This window comes from Phacochoerus africanus, chromosome 11 (assembly GCF_016906955.1).
Source record: "Phacochoerus africanus isolate WHEZ1 chromosome 11, ROS_Pafr_v1, whole genome shotgun sequence".
Classification (NCBI taxonomy): Eukaryota; Metazoa; Chordata; class Mammalia; order Artiodactyla; family Suidae; genus Phacochoerus; species Phacochoerus africanus.
In genome coordinates, this window is record NC_062554.1 from 70,274,259 (window position 1) to 70,291,147 (window position 16,889).

Sequence of the window (16,889 nt, forward strand, 5' to 3'; positions counted from 1 at the left end):
GTAAGTTGTTACACAGTATTGTTCTTTTCCATAGCTGAGTAGTATTCCATGTTCCTTAACATAATCCATTCATCTGTCAGTGGACATTTAGGTTGTTTCCATGTCTTAGCTATTGTTAATAGCACTGCTATGAATATAGGGGTGCCTGTATCTTTTTGAATTATAGTCCTGTCTGAATATATACCCAGGAGTGGGATTGCTTGATTATATGGTTTAGTTTTTTTTAGTTTTCTGAGTGTTTCCCATGGTGATTGTACTAGTTTATATTCCCACCAATGGTGTAGGAGGGTTGGTTCCCTTGTCTCCCTGGCATTTGTTATTTATAGACTTATTAATGATGGCCATTCTGACTGGTTTGAGGTGGTACCTCATGATAGCTTTTATTTCTTTTTTAAATTGTCTCCTGTGCTGTGCAAAAGCTTGTAAGTTTGATTAGGTCCCATTTGTTTATTTTTGTTTTTGCTTCTAGTGCCTTGGGAGACTGACCTAGGAAAACATCTGTACAGTTTATGTCAGAAGATGTTTGCCTCTGTCTTAGTAAAAAGGGAAGTGTGGGTCAATAGGAGATAGAATACGTTTGAGAACATGGTGGTATGTCAGTCATGGGTGCATGTTTGCCGTAGTCCTTGGGAGTTGCCTTCATGTTTGGAAAGCCAGGTAGTAGGAATGGGAGTTACTGTCAGTACCAGTCTCAAGTGTTCCTTGCAAAGACTCTAGAAAAACCTCCACAGTCACAACATCTGGGTCTCCAATGTAGAACTAGATTTTCCCTTCTCTCAGTTCTTCTGGTTGGCAGGGGTGGAGATAGAGGTACAAACTTCCGGGAAATTTTGAAACTATTATACTATTTTTCGTCCCCTTTGTCATTTTCTTGCATGGCTTTTTTTTTTTTTTTTTAAACTATACTGACAGTCTAAAGTTACCTTGCTAATTTAAAAACGTAATATATATAATGAGCAACATACTTGTCTTTTACTTGACTAGTATAGCTATCACAGTGAATAAATGTTTTATCATAAGCGATTGTGATACATTGTATAAAATCTAACACTTCTAAGATGTTGCCAGTTTCTGACAAGTAGATAGTGACTTTGAAAAAGATGAGACTCTAGTAAAATTTTTAAAAGTTACTGTTTTTGTACTGAAGTCATTTCTCTAGTGTAGATGGGACTTAGAAAGTTATTATATTCAGAAAAGGTTGGGAGGAACCTGTCCCCATACTCATTCAATAGCATTTTGCCCATGTGACTGCATAAACAATTTTATTATCATCATCACAGGATTCTGAATACTGAACACTTAAGATGTCAACCTACCCTTTCTAGGTATATTTGTTTTCCTGTCTTGCTTTTGCATATTTCCAAATACAGAGATGTCGCCTTCAAATGCTGCTTAGCCCAGAGCTTGTGAAGCAGGAGAGCAGTAACAGCTCTCAGAGACAGGATTTTCCATTCCTCCTGCCATTCTGTTGGAAGGCAGTCCCTGACTGGATCCTTAATCACTTTTCTTAAATAACTTGTAAAGCTCTCGAATGTGTAAGTGGTGCCAGAGTGGGCTTAATGTTGTGTCATTAGCAGCTGAGCACCAGTAGACACTGAGTGGGAGGGAGCAGGGGGGGAGGGGAACAAATGGGGACGCATTTGTATCTGCAGCCTTCTCCAAAGGGGTGACCTTCCCACATGGCTAAGTTGAATTTGAATTCCCATCTGGGCCATCCCTGATGATAAGCCATATAAAGGAATTCAAGGCCTTGTCCAGGCCTGAGGATAGCTGGCTGAGATTTGAAATTTCGGGGGACGGGGGGACAGAAGTGAAGGTGATGTGACTGCCTGAAGGTGAACTAATTCTCTGAGAAACATGTTGCTCTGGGCTGTGTGCTGAGCACTGAGTTAGGCTCTAATTTGTCATTTTTATAGCTTTGAGTCTTGTTATTCAGACAAATGAAATGGTATTGTGTTTGAAATTTCAGGTCAGGGGATATTCAAGGGTAGGAATTAACCCCAACCAAGGCTGATATTTATTTTTTATAGTCCTTTGCTTCCTTCCTTCTTTGCTCACAATTTGTTTACAGTATCTCCAGACCTGCTGATTGTGTCTGTTTATCAAAGCACTGGTCTGAGGCATTACTTATTGTAAACATTTTACATAAAACCTTACTTTTTCACAGATATTAGAAATTATTGTGGGATTGGGGCATATAACCTTGACCTTATCACCATTGTATTCATACTGAAAGTATGAGTTCATATCTTCGGAGTTTTTGAATGAATGGAAGAAAACCCACACACATCGCAATATTATCACATTTCCAGAATAAAGAATTTCCTGTCTTCTAGCTCAAGACTTTATATCTTTGAGTGGAATCTATCTCAGTGGCTGTGTATATGTGTGTGTGTGTGTGTGTGTGTGTGTGTGTGTGTGTATGAGAGAGAGAGAGGGACAGAGGTGATACTGGGTAAATGACCTGATTGATTGACTTGCTGTTTCTATTGATTTGCTTGTGAAACAGTGAGTGGATTGCAGTGTAATGAAGTGCATAAACACGCACACACACACCAGAAGTATGTTACTTATTCATACATACTAAAGCCTTAATATAACAGTGATTTTCAAATTTTAGTATACATAGGATTGAAGAGAAAGCTTGGTCAAAATACAGTATACAAGAAATTCTCCTTGTGGCTCAGCAGGTTAAGAACCCGACATAGACTCCATGAGAATTCAAGTTTGATCTCTGGCCTCGCTCAGTGGGTTAAGGATCTGGTGTTGCTGCAAGCTGTGGTATGGGTCACAGATGCGGCTCAGATCCTATGTTACTATGACTGTGGTATAGGTTGGCAGCTATAGCTCCTATTCGACCCCTAGCCCAGAAACTTCCTTCCATATGCCACAGGTACGGCCATAAAAAGAAAAAACAAAAGAAAGAAAATGAAAGTGTAGCATACAAGTTTCAGGGGAACAAGAGTTTTGCCTGTGTTTACCCTGCGCCTGGTGATTGGCACAGTGTAGATGTTAATTATTTGCTAGATGACTCTTGGGTCCCATCCCCATCGATTTGGATTTGGTGGATTTGGGATGGGACCTAATACAAGGGCATGGGTATCAGGCCACACCCGTTGATTTTGATGTAGTTGGTTGAAGGACCACACTTTGCGAAAGCACCTCCTGGTGGGTCTGTGGTTGTGGCTGTGGAGGTGGACAGGGTGGAGTCTCCTGTGCCTAGAAATAGGCTGTAAAATTACCATGCTTTGTGGAGGAGTCTGACAGTGCTCCACCCCTTGGCTGGTGTATTTCAAAGTCATGTGTCCTATGTACTTAGCCACTGAGACTTGTAGCCATGGCAAGGAATATATTTTCTGATTTGAGACTTATCTTTTAAAAGAATGCAGTCACAGCTATTCACATACTTTCATGTGAGGAAAGGTTGCTAAGTCTAGTCAATCCTATCCTATCCTATCATGATGTAAATGTTTATTCTTTTGAACCAGAAGACCTAAGGGGCTTGGTGCCAAACTATCTTTTTTTAATTGAGTACTTTGCAGTATTCCTACTAACTGTACATGTAAACCACCGTAATAAAGTGTGAAACAGTTCAAATAAAGTAAATTGCCTAGCAGCTTTTCAGCCTAATTGTTATAGCCAGACCAAAAAACAGCCCTTCTGTTGTCGTCTTCAGTAACCCTCAACTCTTAAATTCTCTTCTTCCTGCTTAAAGATAGTATATAGAGCATCACCACCACCATCTCCAACTGTGTTGCTCAGCAAGATTTGTTTCTATAGAAGTTGCTAGGAAGATGTATACATTTGAGAAGACATGTTTTATATTCATGTACTATATACATATGTGTGGATCTTCCTAGTAGCAAATGGGAACAAGATTAGCTAGAGGATGGAAGGTCAGCTGGTAGGTCATTTATTTACAGGCCCATCTGAGAGTAATCAGAGACAAAACTAGGAATCTTTTGCAGCAAGTAAATCTTAATGAGGGGAGGTAACCATTTAGACAAAGAACACTTTCAACCTTTTGGGTTAAAGGCTGACAACGATGTCTGCAGGGTTCTAGGATAGGAAAAGGGTTCTAGGATAGGAAAAGGAAAGGGTTGGCACCAGTACCTTAGTGAGGAATGAAGGATCCCACTGTAGTTATAATGGCTCATGACTGTAGCTGTATTGTGGTTGCACATTAATTATGTAAACATCAGCATGCCTTTCATAGTGTTATTTCAGTTTTCTTTAGCCAATGTACTGTCATAAAGAGCTTTTCCATGTATCTTTTGTTCTAAAAGGAATGTCTTTATCATTCAAGTGATATAGAAAGGTACTTGTACAAAGTTAAGTCGTTTCTGTATTCCTCCCCTCAGCTATGACCAGAGTTTGATGAATTATTTCTTCCTTTCTTTTTTTTTTTTTTTCTATTCAGACTCAATTCTTGGCCACTTGTCAGCTGATTAATTGGTTTGAATATTAACAGTGGTAAACGTAGCCATGTGTTTGTGAAAAAGTTAAAATTGCTTTGAACTAGGTAAACCCTATTGGGTCGAACTACTTGAAATTGTTGTGTTAGTAGGTCAAAAATGTCAAATATGGGCAGTTCCACGTGGTTAAACTATATTGTTAGAGGACTTCGTTCTTTGAGTGATTTAGCAAGCTGCCAACATGGTCATATGAGGCTGCCATGTGGAAATAGCCACCAGCTGACTGTTCTTTGATGGCAGTCAAGTGGTGGCTACACAGGTATTGATGGGGGAGGGTCAGCGGTGGGGGGTGTGGGTGGGAGGCTGATGTTTCCGGCATCACATTTCAGGTCTGTGACAAAGGGGAAATTAGGAGGAGGGCAGAGCAGGAAGAATATGCAGAAAGGTCAATGTCCTTTCCATTCCAAATAGAAAAATTTGCCAGAGGAGCAAGTAAAAACAGTAGACTCTTTGCTGGATAGAAAACAGTTTATATGATATTTATAAGGTATTCCTAACCTGTTGTTGTATCTTTCCACATTTGGACAGCTGGTGAACAAAAAAACATACCTCTAAATCCTTAATGTGATTTTTAGCTAATAAATTCAGTTTATAACCTTGTATTCTGAGTTAGCTATGACCTCTTTCCCCAGAAGAAATAGTTGACTTTTTTGTACATGTGCATGTAAAAATATAAAAAGTAAAAATGGAGTCTAAGATATAATTCCGTTTATTTATTTATTTATTTTATTTTACTTATTTATTTTACTTTTTAGGGCTGTACCTGTAGCATATGGAAGTTTCCAGGCTAAGGGTCGAATCAGAGCTGCAGCTGCTGGCCTACACCACAGCCACAGCAACGTGAGATCCTTAACCCACTGATGAAGCCCAGGGATCGAACTCACATCCTCGTGGAAACTAGTTGGGCTTATTTCCTCTGAGCCACAATGGAAATCCTCAAAATTTATTTTAATCTTATGAGATTGGCGTTTAGGTGAAATTTCTCTCTTCTACCTCAGAGTAGAAACCTAGGATGTTTATTCTAAAAGTGGAAGGTCAAGGCTTCACTATGGCTGATGGGTGGGTGTCTTAGTCCTGCCAAACAAAGCGAGGACTCCCTGTGTCTTCCTGTCCTACCAGGACTTTTGTTAGTGGCAGTTATCTTTACGGCAACAGCTCTTTTCTATTTCTGTGTTGTTTTGACATTACAGCCCCTAAACTACTGTTAGAATTTTTACCCTCAACCTAATTACACATCTTTTATGTCATATACAGTTGTACCTTTTCAAGCCTCACTGGTGAAATAAATTTAAAATGTTTGCCATATGTTTGCTTAAAACTTGTGGGGAAACCGAGCTTGCTGGAATTACTAACGCCAGTGTTACGGGATTTGTTTTGTGTATAAACGATGAGAAAATAACATGTGATATATTTGGGATAGTATCAGGATGCCATGGAGTATTATTTTGACAGTGTTTGTCTAGAAAGGGGAGACATACTGGCTCTTGGACTTGTAGGTGTTAATCACTGGACTGACTTGGCAGCCTGGGAGACTCTCTTGCCTTGGTAACAGCAGGAATCACACACAGTGCCTGGCACCCGGCTGGCAGCAGTGGCTGCTGGGTTGGCAACCTCCAAGCTAGTTAGGTTTGTCATCTACGCTGATGTTGGTATATATTGTGGATGGTTTTCTGCCCTTCAGTGCCATATTTTTTTTTCTGCCATCAGCTTTGAAATTAGTGGCTTTAGCCTTTTGCAAATTCGAATTCACTATGTTAACCTCAAAAGAAAAAGAGCTTGCTTTCAAATACTGTTCTTGGCAGTTATTTAACCAATAGTGTGTTTTAAGCATTGTGTGTAAATACAGTTAGAGATGTAAAATCTGTAATAATTGAGCATTAATAGAATGAAATGTGGAGGCTCTGAGTCTTCATGTAGAAAGGGTCAAAAATATCATGTAAAAAATAATATTCACCACCAGAAAAAGGTATTTTTTTTCTCCCATGGTGAATGATGACAGATTTTTTTTTTCATTTTTTAAAAAGTTTTATTGAAGTATAGTTGACTAACAAGGTTGTGATAATTTGTACAAAGTGATTCAGTTATGCATATACACGCATTCATTCTCTTAGACTCTTTACACACATATCCCATATCATAGAATATTGGGTAGAGTTTTCTGTGCTATACAGCAGGTCTTCGTTGGGATGGCAGAGATTTGATTTTACTGAAATCGTAGGAAAAAGAAAAACATGATGGGAAATGATGGGTGTGAAGACATTACTTTGAGAAATGAGAAGTAATTTGAGTTTCAATGGTAAGAGAAGAAAGGCAATGATGTTGAGAAAAAGTAAAAACAAAACAAAACAAAAACTCCTTAAATTCTAAGACAAAGGATCCTCAGGGCATGGGATTAGTCAGTGAACTCTCAGTGCCTTTTTGGAATTGTTGCTGGTAAGGATGGCTCATCCCCAGATTTGTCAAACTGAGGGGATAACTTAAAAAATGAAATTGGCCAAGACTGCAAATGATACCATATATCTCCAAAACTCACTTCACACAGCTAGGTTTCTTTCATACAATGTGATATTCATTAAGTCCTTATTTCATTTCACCCAGCATTTTCTGGCACAGGCAGGTATAAAGTACTATCTCTGGCCGTCATTTTGAGATACCCTGTTGTGGTTTAATATCTTGATCTCTGAGGATGAGTCTGCCTTAGAAGACTAGTGCAGGTGCAAGTGTCCTTTTTAAAATGAGCAAAAGTGAAGTCTGTCCCTAGATGAATGCCTGGAAATTAGCTATGTAATAAGGCTTTAGTTGTTTGAGGCTGACGGTTGAATAATTAAAATATAATTAAGTATTTGATTAATAAAAAGGAAGGTTGCAGATTATTAGAATTAACAACACTAAACTCTAGGAGTTCCTGTCGTGGCTCAGCAAGAACGAACCTGACTAGTATCCCTGAGGATATGGGTTCGATCCCTGGCCTTGCTCAGTGGGCCAGGGATCCGGCCTTGCTATGAGCTGTGGTTTAGGTCAAAGATGCGGCTCTGATCCCTCATTGCTCTGGCTGTGGTGTAGGCTGGCAGCTGTAGCTTCGACTTGACCCCTAGCCTGCTAACTTCCATATGCAGCAGATGCAGCCCTCAAAAAAAAAAAACAACAAAACTAAACTCTATCATAAGTCTTTATAGAGCTTATTTCTTCAAAGTTCATGTGTTGTGGTTTTATTGTTACTGTTTTTTGTTTCTTTTTTCTCTTCAGGTTGTTTCCCCCAAACTAAAATCCAAGATATAATTTACTAAAATAATTAACAGTGATAAGAGAAGTTTCTGCTCTTTGAGTATTTTACTTGAATGGCCATTGGTGTAGGGGGAAATAATTTTGTTTATTTCTGGTCTTACGGAGAAAAAAGAAAAGATGGAGTTTCTGCTGTGGTGCAGTGGGTTAATGATCCAGCTTGTCTCTGTGAAGGCAGCGTTTTGATCCCTGGCCTAGCACAGTGGGTTAAGGTTCTGGTGTTGTTGCAACTGTGGCGTAGGTGACAGCTCTGGCCTGGATTTAATCCCTGGCCTGGTAACTTCCATATGCTGTGGGGGTGGCCGAAAAAGAAGAAAAAGGGAAGAAAGAAGAGTTTATCCTTAAATGAATACTTATGCTTATAGTATATAAATATGCTGATATTTACTCAATATGGGTTTTGATTATTTGATAAAATTGGTTGCTTTCATGGTACATCATTTTTTACATATTTTACCCACCGTTCATTGTTCTTTTATTCTTATATGAAGTGAGAAAGATGTAAGACTAAATCCACTTATTATTTAATTAATAAGCAATGTAATTATGTTCATATCTTTTTATCCTGCTATTCTGTTTTTCATAATTCATTATAGGGAGATAATTCTAAAGAAATGTTTTTTTTTTTTTAAATGCTCAGCTATATCCTTTGTGGTATTAATTATAAAACTGAAACTATAAACAGTCTTTTTTTTTGCGATAAGGAGTGTCACAATGAGTTTGATTGTGTGGAGAAGATTGTCTCATTCCTTTTTTTAAGCAAAAGTAAAAGAGTCTTGTAAGAGGAAGGAATGGAATTTAAGAGGCTGAGCCAGCTCTTCCTTACCCAGATCTTGAAAGGGGCAACATTGTTAACTGGTCTTCTCTGGGTTTTGGAGGGATAGATTACCAGGGGCCTTGTGTTGAAAATGAGTGTTGTCTGTCACCAGACTGAAATCTGAGGCTAGTGCTGGTCTCAGAGTAGAAGGAAAATGGATCAAACTTAAGAAGAACCTCCAGGTGACAACAGACTTTTTTCTTATTCAAGAAATAGACTGACCTCCAGCCGTATGTCCTTACTGAGGAACCTAAATGAATGACATTCAGTAAATTTATTGAATTGCTATGACATATCAGATCTTGACCTAGGACAAAGTCTAGGACCTTGATCTAGGACAAAAGATTTGAAGGACAGTGAGTGGAGGCTGCCTGATTTTGAATCTCTCCACTCATTATCATCCAAAAGGCATAAGTCTAATAGAAAAAGTAAAAGCACACATGATCCACACCTTCAAAGAGCAGTAGGAGACAGGGAGAAGCCTGTGGTTACACAAGGTGATGCAGTGGAAGCCTGAGGGAAAGAATAAAAGAAAAGAGAGAAATTAAAGATCCTGTAGAAATGAAAAACAAATCCTCTACCTTTCTCCCCCTAGCACTTTACATAAAAACTGCAAAGAGAGAACTGATAGAAGAGAGGGTTCTCAAATGAAAAACCCAGTTCATGGAACAAATAGAAATAGAACAAATTAGCCTACATATGTACGAAACTGCTATAAAAAACTGAAAATGTGAATCAATGCATTTCACTTGATAAAATTTATTTTCAAAAAATCAACCACAAAATTCAAATGGTACACAATGCCTTAATCTAAATTAAATTTTGTCACTTGGGTTCCTGGGGTCATATGAAATAAATAAGAAAAACAAATAAAAGGAGAACCTTGAGTTGAAAGTGCAAAAGCTAAGAGGAGAAATAGGCAAAAACCAAAATGAAATGAGAGTTAATTGAACTCCTCAGAAATATAGAAGAAAAGACCAAATCAAATCAGAAATGAAGACTAAGTTACAAGATGCCTAAGGGAAAATAGTTTCAAATGACAGGTGATCCACTATGTTAACAGTTACATTAAATGTAAATGGTGTGAACATCAGTTAAAAGTCAGAGGTTGACTGAATGGATTTTAAAAAATACATGGCCCAATGATATGCTGTCTGTAAAAACTCAATTCAAATAGAATGATATTGGTAGGCCCAAAGGAAAAAAAAATAAAAAGATACACCATAGGAACACTAATCAAAATCAAGCGGGAGTGGCTCTATTAGCAGCAGACAAAACATTTCAGAGTAAAGAAAATTACCAGGGACAGAAGTTCCCATTGTGGCGCAGCAGAAACAAATCCAACTAGTAACGATGAGGTGTTGAATTTGATCCCTGGCCTTGCTCAATGGGTTAAGGATTCGGCATTGCCCTGAGCTCTGGGTGTAGGTTGCAGACATGGCTCAGATCTGGCGTTGCTGTGGCTGTGGTGTAGACTGGTAGCCATAGCTCCAGTTCAACCCCTAACTTGGGAACCTCCATATGCTGCCAGTGCGGCCCTAAAAAGCAAAGAAAAAAAAAAAAAAAAAAAGAAAAAGAAGAAAGAAAATTACCAGGGACAAAGAGATGCATTATACATTGATAAGGGTCAGTTCACAAAGGAGACGTAGCCATACTAAATGTATTGAGCTTCAATGCACACAAAGTAAAATCTGGCAGAATTCAAATAAGTTGACAAATCCTCAATTACAGTGAACACCCCTCTCTTAGTCATTGATAGAACCACTGTTCAGAAAATTAGCAAGATGTATATGATACCATCAACATTTACAGAACTCTCCACCCAACATAAGCAGAATATATATTCCATACATATGGAACGTATACCAAGATAAACCGTATTTTGGGTAGCAAAACCAACCCTCAAAAGTTTAAAACAATTGAAATCATGCCAAGTATGTTCTCTGACTATAATGGAATCTAGCTAAAGATTAATAACAAATAACAAGTGAAATAATTGTAGGTAACTTAATCTAAAAGAAAACCTTGCTCCTCTGACCTTGATTTTGAGTTGTTACTGACTTGGAAATGGGAAAATAGGTATATTTCATCTATCATGCACCAAAATGGTAGTGAAACACATCATTTGGTTGTTACCCATCATAAATTGTCTCTTTGTCCACTTTATTTTATAGCTTCTCTGTTAAAAGGACTGAAACATGCTAACATAGTGCTACTTCATGACATCATCCACACAAAGGAGACGCTGACCCTTGTGTTTGAATATGTGGTGAGTAAAATGAAAATTCAGATTTTATAAATGTGAATAAAATTTTTACACTGTTATCGTAGAGCTTTGTCTTTAAGTAGCTGTACTGAAGTGGGTATTTTATCTGAGTATATAAGACTTGTAATTTTGCATAATTTTGAATGATACATATCAATGAAAAATCCAGAAAAATATGTTCAGTTGAATTTTATCAGGTATATTATCTGTTTATAATCTATTTGTTACTGGTGTATGCTGTAATATTTAGGTTTATCAAATAGGATTAAACAACATGCTGGGGATCACTCCATCAAAGGAAGTTCACTGACAATAAAAATCTTTTTTTTCCTTTGCATTTATGACTTGGTTTCTCAAAAGTATCCTTATTAGGAAGGTTGGTTTTTTTTGTTGTTGTTTTTGTTTTTTTGGGTTTTTTTTTGTTTGGAAAAAAGCCTTATAGTTACAATTTAGACTTCATGGTTTTTACTCTCTGTATTTCAGCTATTAATTAAAACTCCCAAATTGCATAGCACACAATGTAATGATCTTACTGTGTTGAGACTTGGACTTGAACTCCTAATTAATCTTTCCCCATTTCTTTTAGAAAAACATATGTTATTTGTGCAGCACCACTTCAGCATTTAACTGTAGATTCATGAAATGTAACCATGATAATTAACATCCCAATTTTCACAGATGGATCTGAGAACATGTAATTTATAAGATACAAATGACATTGGTGGAGACTTTTATTGAGAAAAATAGCTGTTGGTATTGTGAATGTGTTAAGATGCTGTTTGTAATTACCATACTACTTTTTAAAAGAAATTTTAAATAGTGTCCATTTTTCCTTAAAAATATATAATAGAATGAATACTTACAACATTTTTATCTTGCTCATGTCTGCCTATGTCTGTTTGTCATTTGAAAATTGTTGTCTTATGAGGAAGCCATTCATCTTGTCTATTTACATATAAATGATAGATACATTTGAATAATATGGTAATGTGGCCACAAGGACAGCTAGAGCTGAGCTGTTGCATATATTACATGCTACCAAGAATGGATACAGATTCACACATCAATGCAAATATAATTTCTTTTGTTTAATTGATGGGTTTGGAGTCAATAATGTATTCATCTAATTTAGATTTTGAATTTTTGTTTCATATTTTCAAGTATGTCTAGTTGCAGTATTTCAGTTAAATCCAGATTTTTCTTATATTCTTGACTGACTTTTCCACAAAACATTACAAAAGAGATTTTAAAAATATACTTGTTCTTGGAGTTCCCTGGTGGCTCAGGAAGTTGAGGATCCAGTATTGTCACTGCTGTGGCTCGGGATGCTGCTGTGGTGTGGGGTCGATCCCGGGTCTGGGACCTCCTTCATGTCATGAGCATGGCCCCTGAAATCCATAACATTGATAGAGAAACAATAATATGAAAATGTGTCTTTCAAATGTTAAAAGAAAAATATGTTCGTGAGGCTAAAAATGTGCATTTCGAAGCAGATGTCATTTGATGATTTTATATTCTGTGGAAGTTGCCACATAAAAGGACAGAAATTCACTGCCCAGCATATTTGTCAACTGATTAAGAGTGACTTTAAAAATTACTCTTCTTTGTGTGAGTGACGTTTTCCTTGGATCCAGTTCTTATGGAGACATCCTAGGTCCTGCTCAATAAACCACACAAGTAGCGGGTACAGATGCTATGCCCTAGGGTAGCATTTCATTCCAAACTTGTCTGGGGAGCCAAGACATGGCAGCATTTCACTCTGGACTTGTCCAGGGAGCTAAGACAGATCAACCTGTTCTCTTTCAGGGAATGTGGTGCACTGGTGTCACTCCTGGATTACAGTTGCTCAGCCTTGCCTCCTCTTCTGTTTGCCACTCCACCCTTACTTCCTTACTTTCCCAGTATTTCTTTGCCTTTCTCCTCTCTGTCTTCCTTTGTCCTTTTCTGTGCACATCATCTCCTATCTTTTTGCTCTCTCTGCTGAAGTACTTTCTGTTGTTACAGCTGATGTTTATTTTGCTTTTGTTTATTTTAAGTAAAATGTCCCAGTGAATCTCCGAAGTCAGAATTGGGAAGACGGAGAAGAGCTCTGTGCTGTAGAAATTCCTTACAAGAGTCTTCCCAGTTAGTGGGGAAGGTGTAACTCCTTGACAGTATGCACCTAACTCTGTAGCAATTGCCCAGTGCAAGAATAACTTCTCTGGGAGTTCCCATTGTGGTTCAGGGAGTTAAGTATCTGACATAGTGTCCGTGAGGATGCGGATTCGATCCCTGGCCATGCTCAAGGGGTTAAGGATCCAGAGTTGCCACAAGCTGTGGGGTGTAGATTGCAGATGAGGCTCGGATCTGGTGTGCTGTGGCTGTGCTGTAGGCCGGCAGCTGCTGCTGCTGTTTGACCCCAGCCTGGAAACTTTCACATGCTGCAGGTGCAGTTGTAAAAATAATAATAATAATAATAATAATAACTTCCCACACTGCTTTTTCATTGCTTGCTTTTTTCTAAAAACATATGCCAGTATCCCAGAGAAAATTAGGATTCTTACATACTTTAATGGAGTAGTTTAACCAGATTGCTTTCCTCTCTGTGTTTAGCAAAAAGAAATTCTACTCTTCTCTTGGATGTTTCTCAGCAGTGGAAAGGTGATAGTAATTTCAGAGCATGAAATGCCGGGGGAATTAGAGCAGATGTAGTTGGGAGACATGGCGTAAGACACAGGAGGGCACTTGTGGATTTGAGATGATGAGTGAGATAGCAGAAAGGGAGGTGAAGTAATGCTTAAGATAAGTAGGCCCACAATACTCAAAAACAACTAAAATTTATTGAGTTTTATGCTGGGCACTGTTCTGGGGATTTTACATTTATTATCATTTTTGATGTTCTCAACAGCCTTACAGAAGTGTGAATATCAACTCCTTAAAAAGGAGAAAACTAAAGATTTGGGAGATTAAGTGCTTTTTAGAGTTTTATGGCATAAAAGATAGACTCAGATCCAATCTTACTTTGAGTCTTAATTGCAGTGTCATATTTCCTATTTATGTTCAACTTTAATTAGGTTGAACCTTTGGTCAGAAGGAGAAAAGGAAGCTTTCTTTTTTCTTTCCCCAACCCTTCCCTATTCTGCATTTAAGATACTTAGTGCAGTTAAATCCTAAATACTTGTAAATTGCTTTATAGTTTAAATAAGTGTTGTACACTGGTTGAAAATCCAGCATTTAAAATTTTATTTGAATTATGCAATGTTTCACGTTTTCATAAAGCAAGTTTATGTTACAGTGTTGTCCCATGTATTCCACTGGGATTTATACACACACACACACACACACACACACACACAGTCTTACCAAACTGTAGATTAGTGATGATATCACCATATTTTAAACTTGATAACATCAGTTATTTTAACAATGTTGATTTTGTAGTTCCATGTAATTAACAGTATCTTTTTTTCGAGGGAGGGGACCGAGTATGGTAAACAGGGTAAGAAAAACCTTACCTCATATCCATCAAAACCCTAGATATGCAGGGAAAGAAACATAAGATTCAAATTAGGTACTCTTGGATTTTTCTTTGGGGCTTTAGAATCGAGCATTCAAAGGTTTTTGAGGGACCTGGGTAATTTGGGTTCCACAAAATGAAAGATTCTTATTTATGATAGTGTTGACACTGTAGAACTATTTTTCTGGTTTTTGCTTTAAAAGAGAATTCTAAGCCTGGCTGCTTTATGTTATTCCCACGAATGACAGTTTAGGTGACATAAAAGCCTTCTGAGCGCCAGAATAATGAAATAAGTGATGAAGAGTTAGTGATGTGAAAGAATACTCAGGGAAATGACTCTGGAGGTCATGATCAAAGTGATTCGGTGGATAATAGGATATTGTTAGTATAGGCTATCTTTTAAGTATGGGAAAAACTCCTGAAACATCTGAAATTTAGTTTCGTACACACTTTCAAAATGTATAGCTCTAATGATCTACAGACTGCAAGGATGGAACACACTGGGAAACGGACCACCCAGGCTGCTCAAGGGTCAATGGTGTGACCTGTGGGCCCTGTGATGCCTGCTGATTTGGGTACCCCCTTCCTCCAGTTGCTGTGAAGGAGCATCTTTAACCAAGTAACCAAGGAGCAGCTCTTTTAGCTAAAAGGGCATCTGGTTTCTTAATGGTCTGAAATATTATTATAGCCATCTTTTTTTCCCACACACATTTGCGACTTACAATAGGAATATAAAAGAAGATAAATATAAAAATCGTAAAAATGCTAACAAACTTTTTTATTTAAACAGAAAGTTAAGCAATTTATTTATTTTTTTTTTAACCACAGACAGATAAGTACCACATTACCCTACATATTAACACCGAGTTGAAAAATCTAAGACAGCTTCCATATGTGAAAATAAGAATATTAATAGTAAACATGATTATGTAGATACAGATTACCATTAGTCAAAGTGCACAGCCGTTCTGTTCTATTTTAAATTACATGAGAGCAAAGTGTGTGTAGCAGCACTTTTCATCACACATTTAATAATTATGTATAAGATGAAAAGCAACAAACATAACTAATCATGATTATTCCTGGGAGCAATCATTTTATTTCTTTACTGTGAAATAGTCCAAAGTAATGTGCACCATTATGTAAAATAAAAATCTATATTCCACATGAAAAAAAAAACACTATAGCACCAAGAGTCACATAAAGTGATTTATGAATCACCAACAATCACGTAACGTATTTTAATAATACTTTCCATTCTACATAGCAGTCTCTCATAAATGTTATTCCATCAGATTCCATCTTTAGCCCTTTGAAGTAATAAGCCATGTGTTTTGTTAATCCAGTTTTTTTTTTTTTGCCTTTTCTAGGGCCGCTCCTGCAGCATATGGAGGTTCCCAGACTAGGGGTCTAATTGGAGCTGTAGCTGCCTGCCTGCGCCAGAGCCACAGCAACGAGGGATCCAAGCCGCGTCTGCAACCTACACCACAGCTCACGGCAATGCCGGATCCTCAACCCACTGAGCAAGGCCAGGGACCAACCCGAAACCTCATGGTTCCTAGTTGGATTCGTTAACCACTGCGCCACGACGGGAATTCCCAATCTAGTTTTTTTTTAATTGACAAGGAAGAATAGTGCTTAGAGAAATTAAAGCAGACTTAACTAAAACCGCTCAGGTAAGTTAAAAGGGTAAAGATGAGATTCAAGTTTTCTGTGCCTGAAGATACCTGTTACTCCATTTTGCCCTGCAGCCTGCTGGTGCTAACCATCCTCATAGTTTTATGTGATGGTCTGAGGTACGTGTGGTGGTAGGATATGGGACTGGCAGCTGAAAGTTAAGTTTTCTTGTCACCCTGTCACACAGTTTACCTCATTATTTGGTTTTTGTGCCTCATGCATTTTGATTTCTAAATCTACAAAGAATGCTTTAATTTGCATGATTTTATACCACATCTGTTCTCAAAGACAAATACTGGAATCCAGTATTCTAGATTCCACATTAAACTGTCCTGAGGCAATGAAACATTTTTTCTGCTTTCCTATGAGATAAAACATCTGTGCACACATGTACGCATGTACAGCTTAAAATGGCAGTGATGAGGGAAGGCCTTGCTGAGAAGGTGAGAAGTGTTTAAGTAAAAACCTGAGGGAGGTGTAGGAGGAAGACGTATATTTGAAGCAAGAACATTCCAGATAGAAGGCTTATATGAGGAGCAGCAGAGCTCCTGTGGCTGGAATGGAGCAGGCAAAGACAGTGGGGTGAGACAAAAATCTAAGACAGAGTGGGCTCCAGATTGTGTAGGACCCTGTGAGGTTTTGTTTTGATGAATTTCTCTTCTGCTCAGAATGAGATAGGAAACCCCTAAAGGATGCTGAGCAGAGAAATAATCTGATCCGACTTCTGTCTTCATTGAATATCTCTGGCTACTTTCTTAAGAAGAGATTGAAGATGGGCAGGTTCTGAAACAGGGAGACCAGGTAGAAGGCTGTGGCAGCTATCTAAGCATGAGACAATGTCAGCATGGCGTGTGGAGAAGTGGTTGGATTCTGGAT

At 38.0% G+C, this 16,889-nt stretch overlaps 1 protein-coding gene across 2 annotated transcripts in view; it reads left to right on the forward strand.

The window, feature by feature from the left end:
* The window catches only part of CDK14 (cyclin dependent kinase 14), a 619,947-nt gene that overhangs the window by 253,974 nt on the left and 349,084 nt on the right, over window positions 1–16,889 (forward strand). For both annotated transcript variants that reach the window (XM_047751802.1, XM_047751803.1), the window contains one exon: window positions 10,749–10,843. In XM_047751802.1, the coding sequence (XP_047607758.1) occupies window positions 10,749–10,843 (95 nt within the window). The remainder of the gene's footprint in view (window positions 1–10,748; window positions 10,844–16,889) is intronic.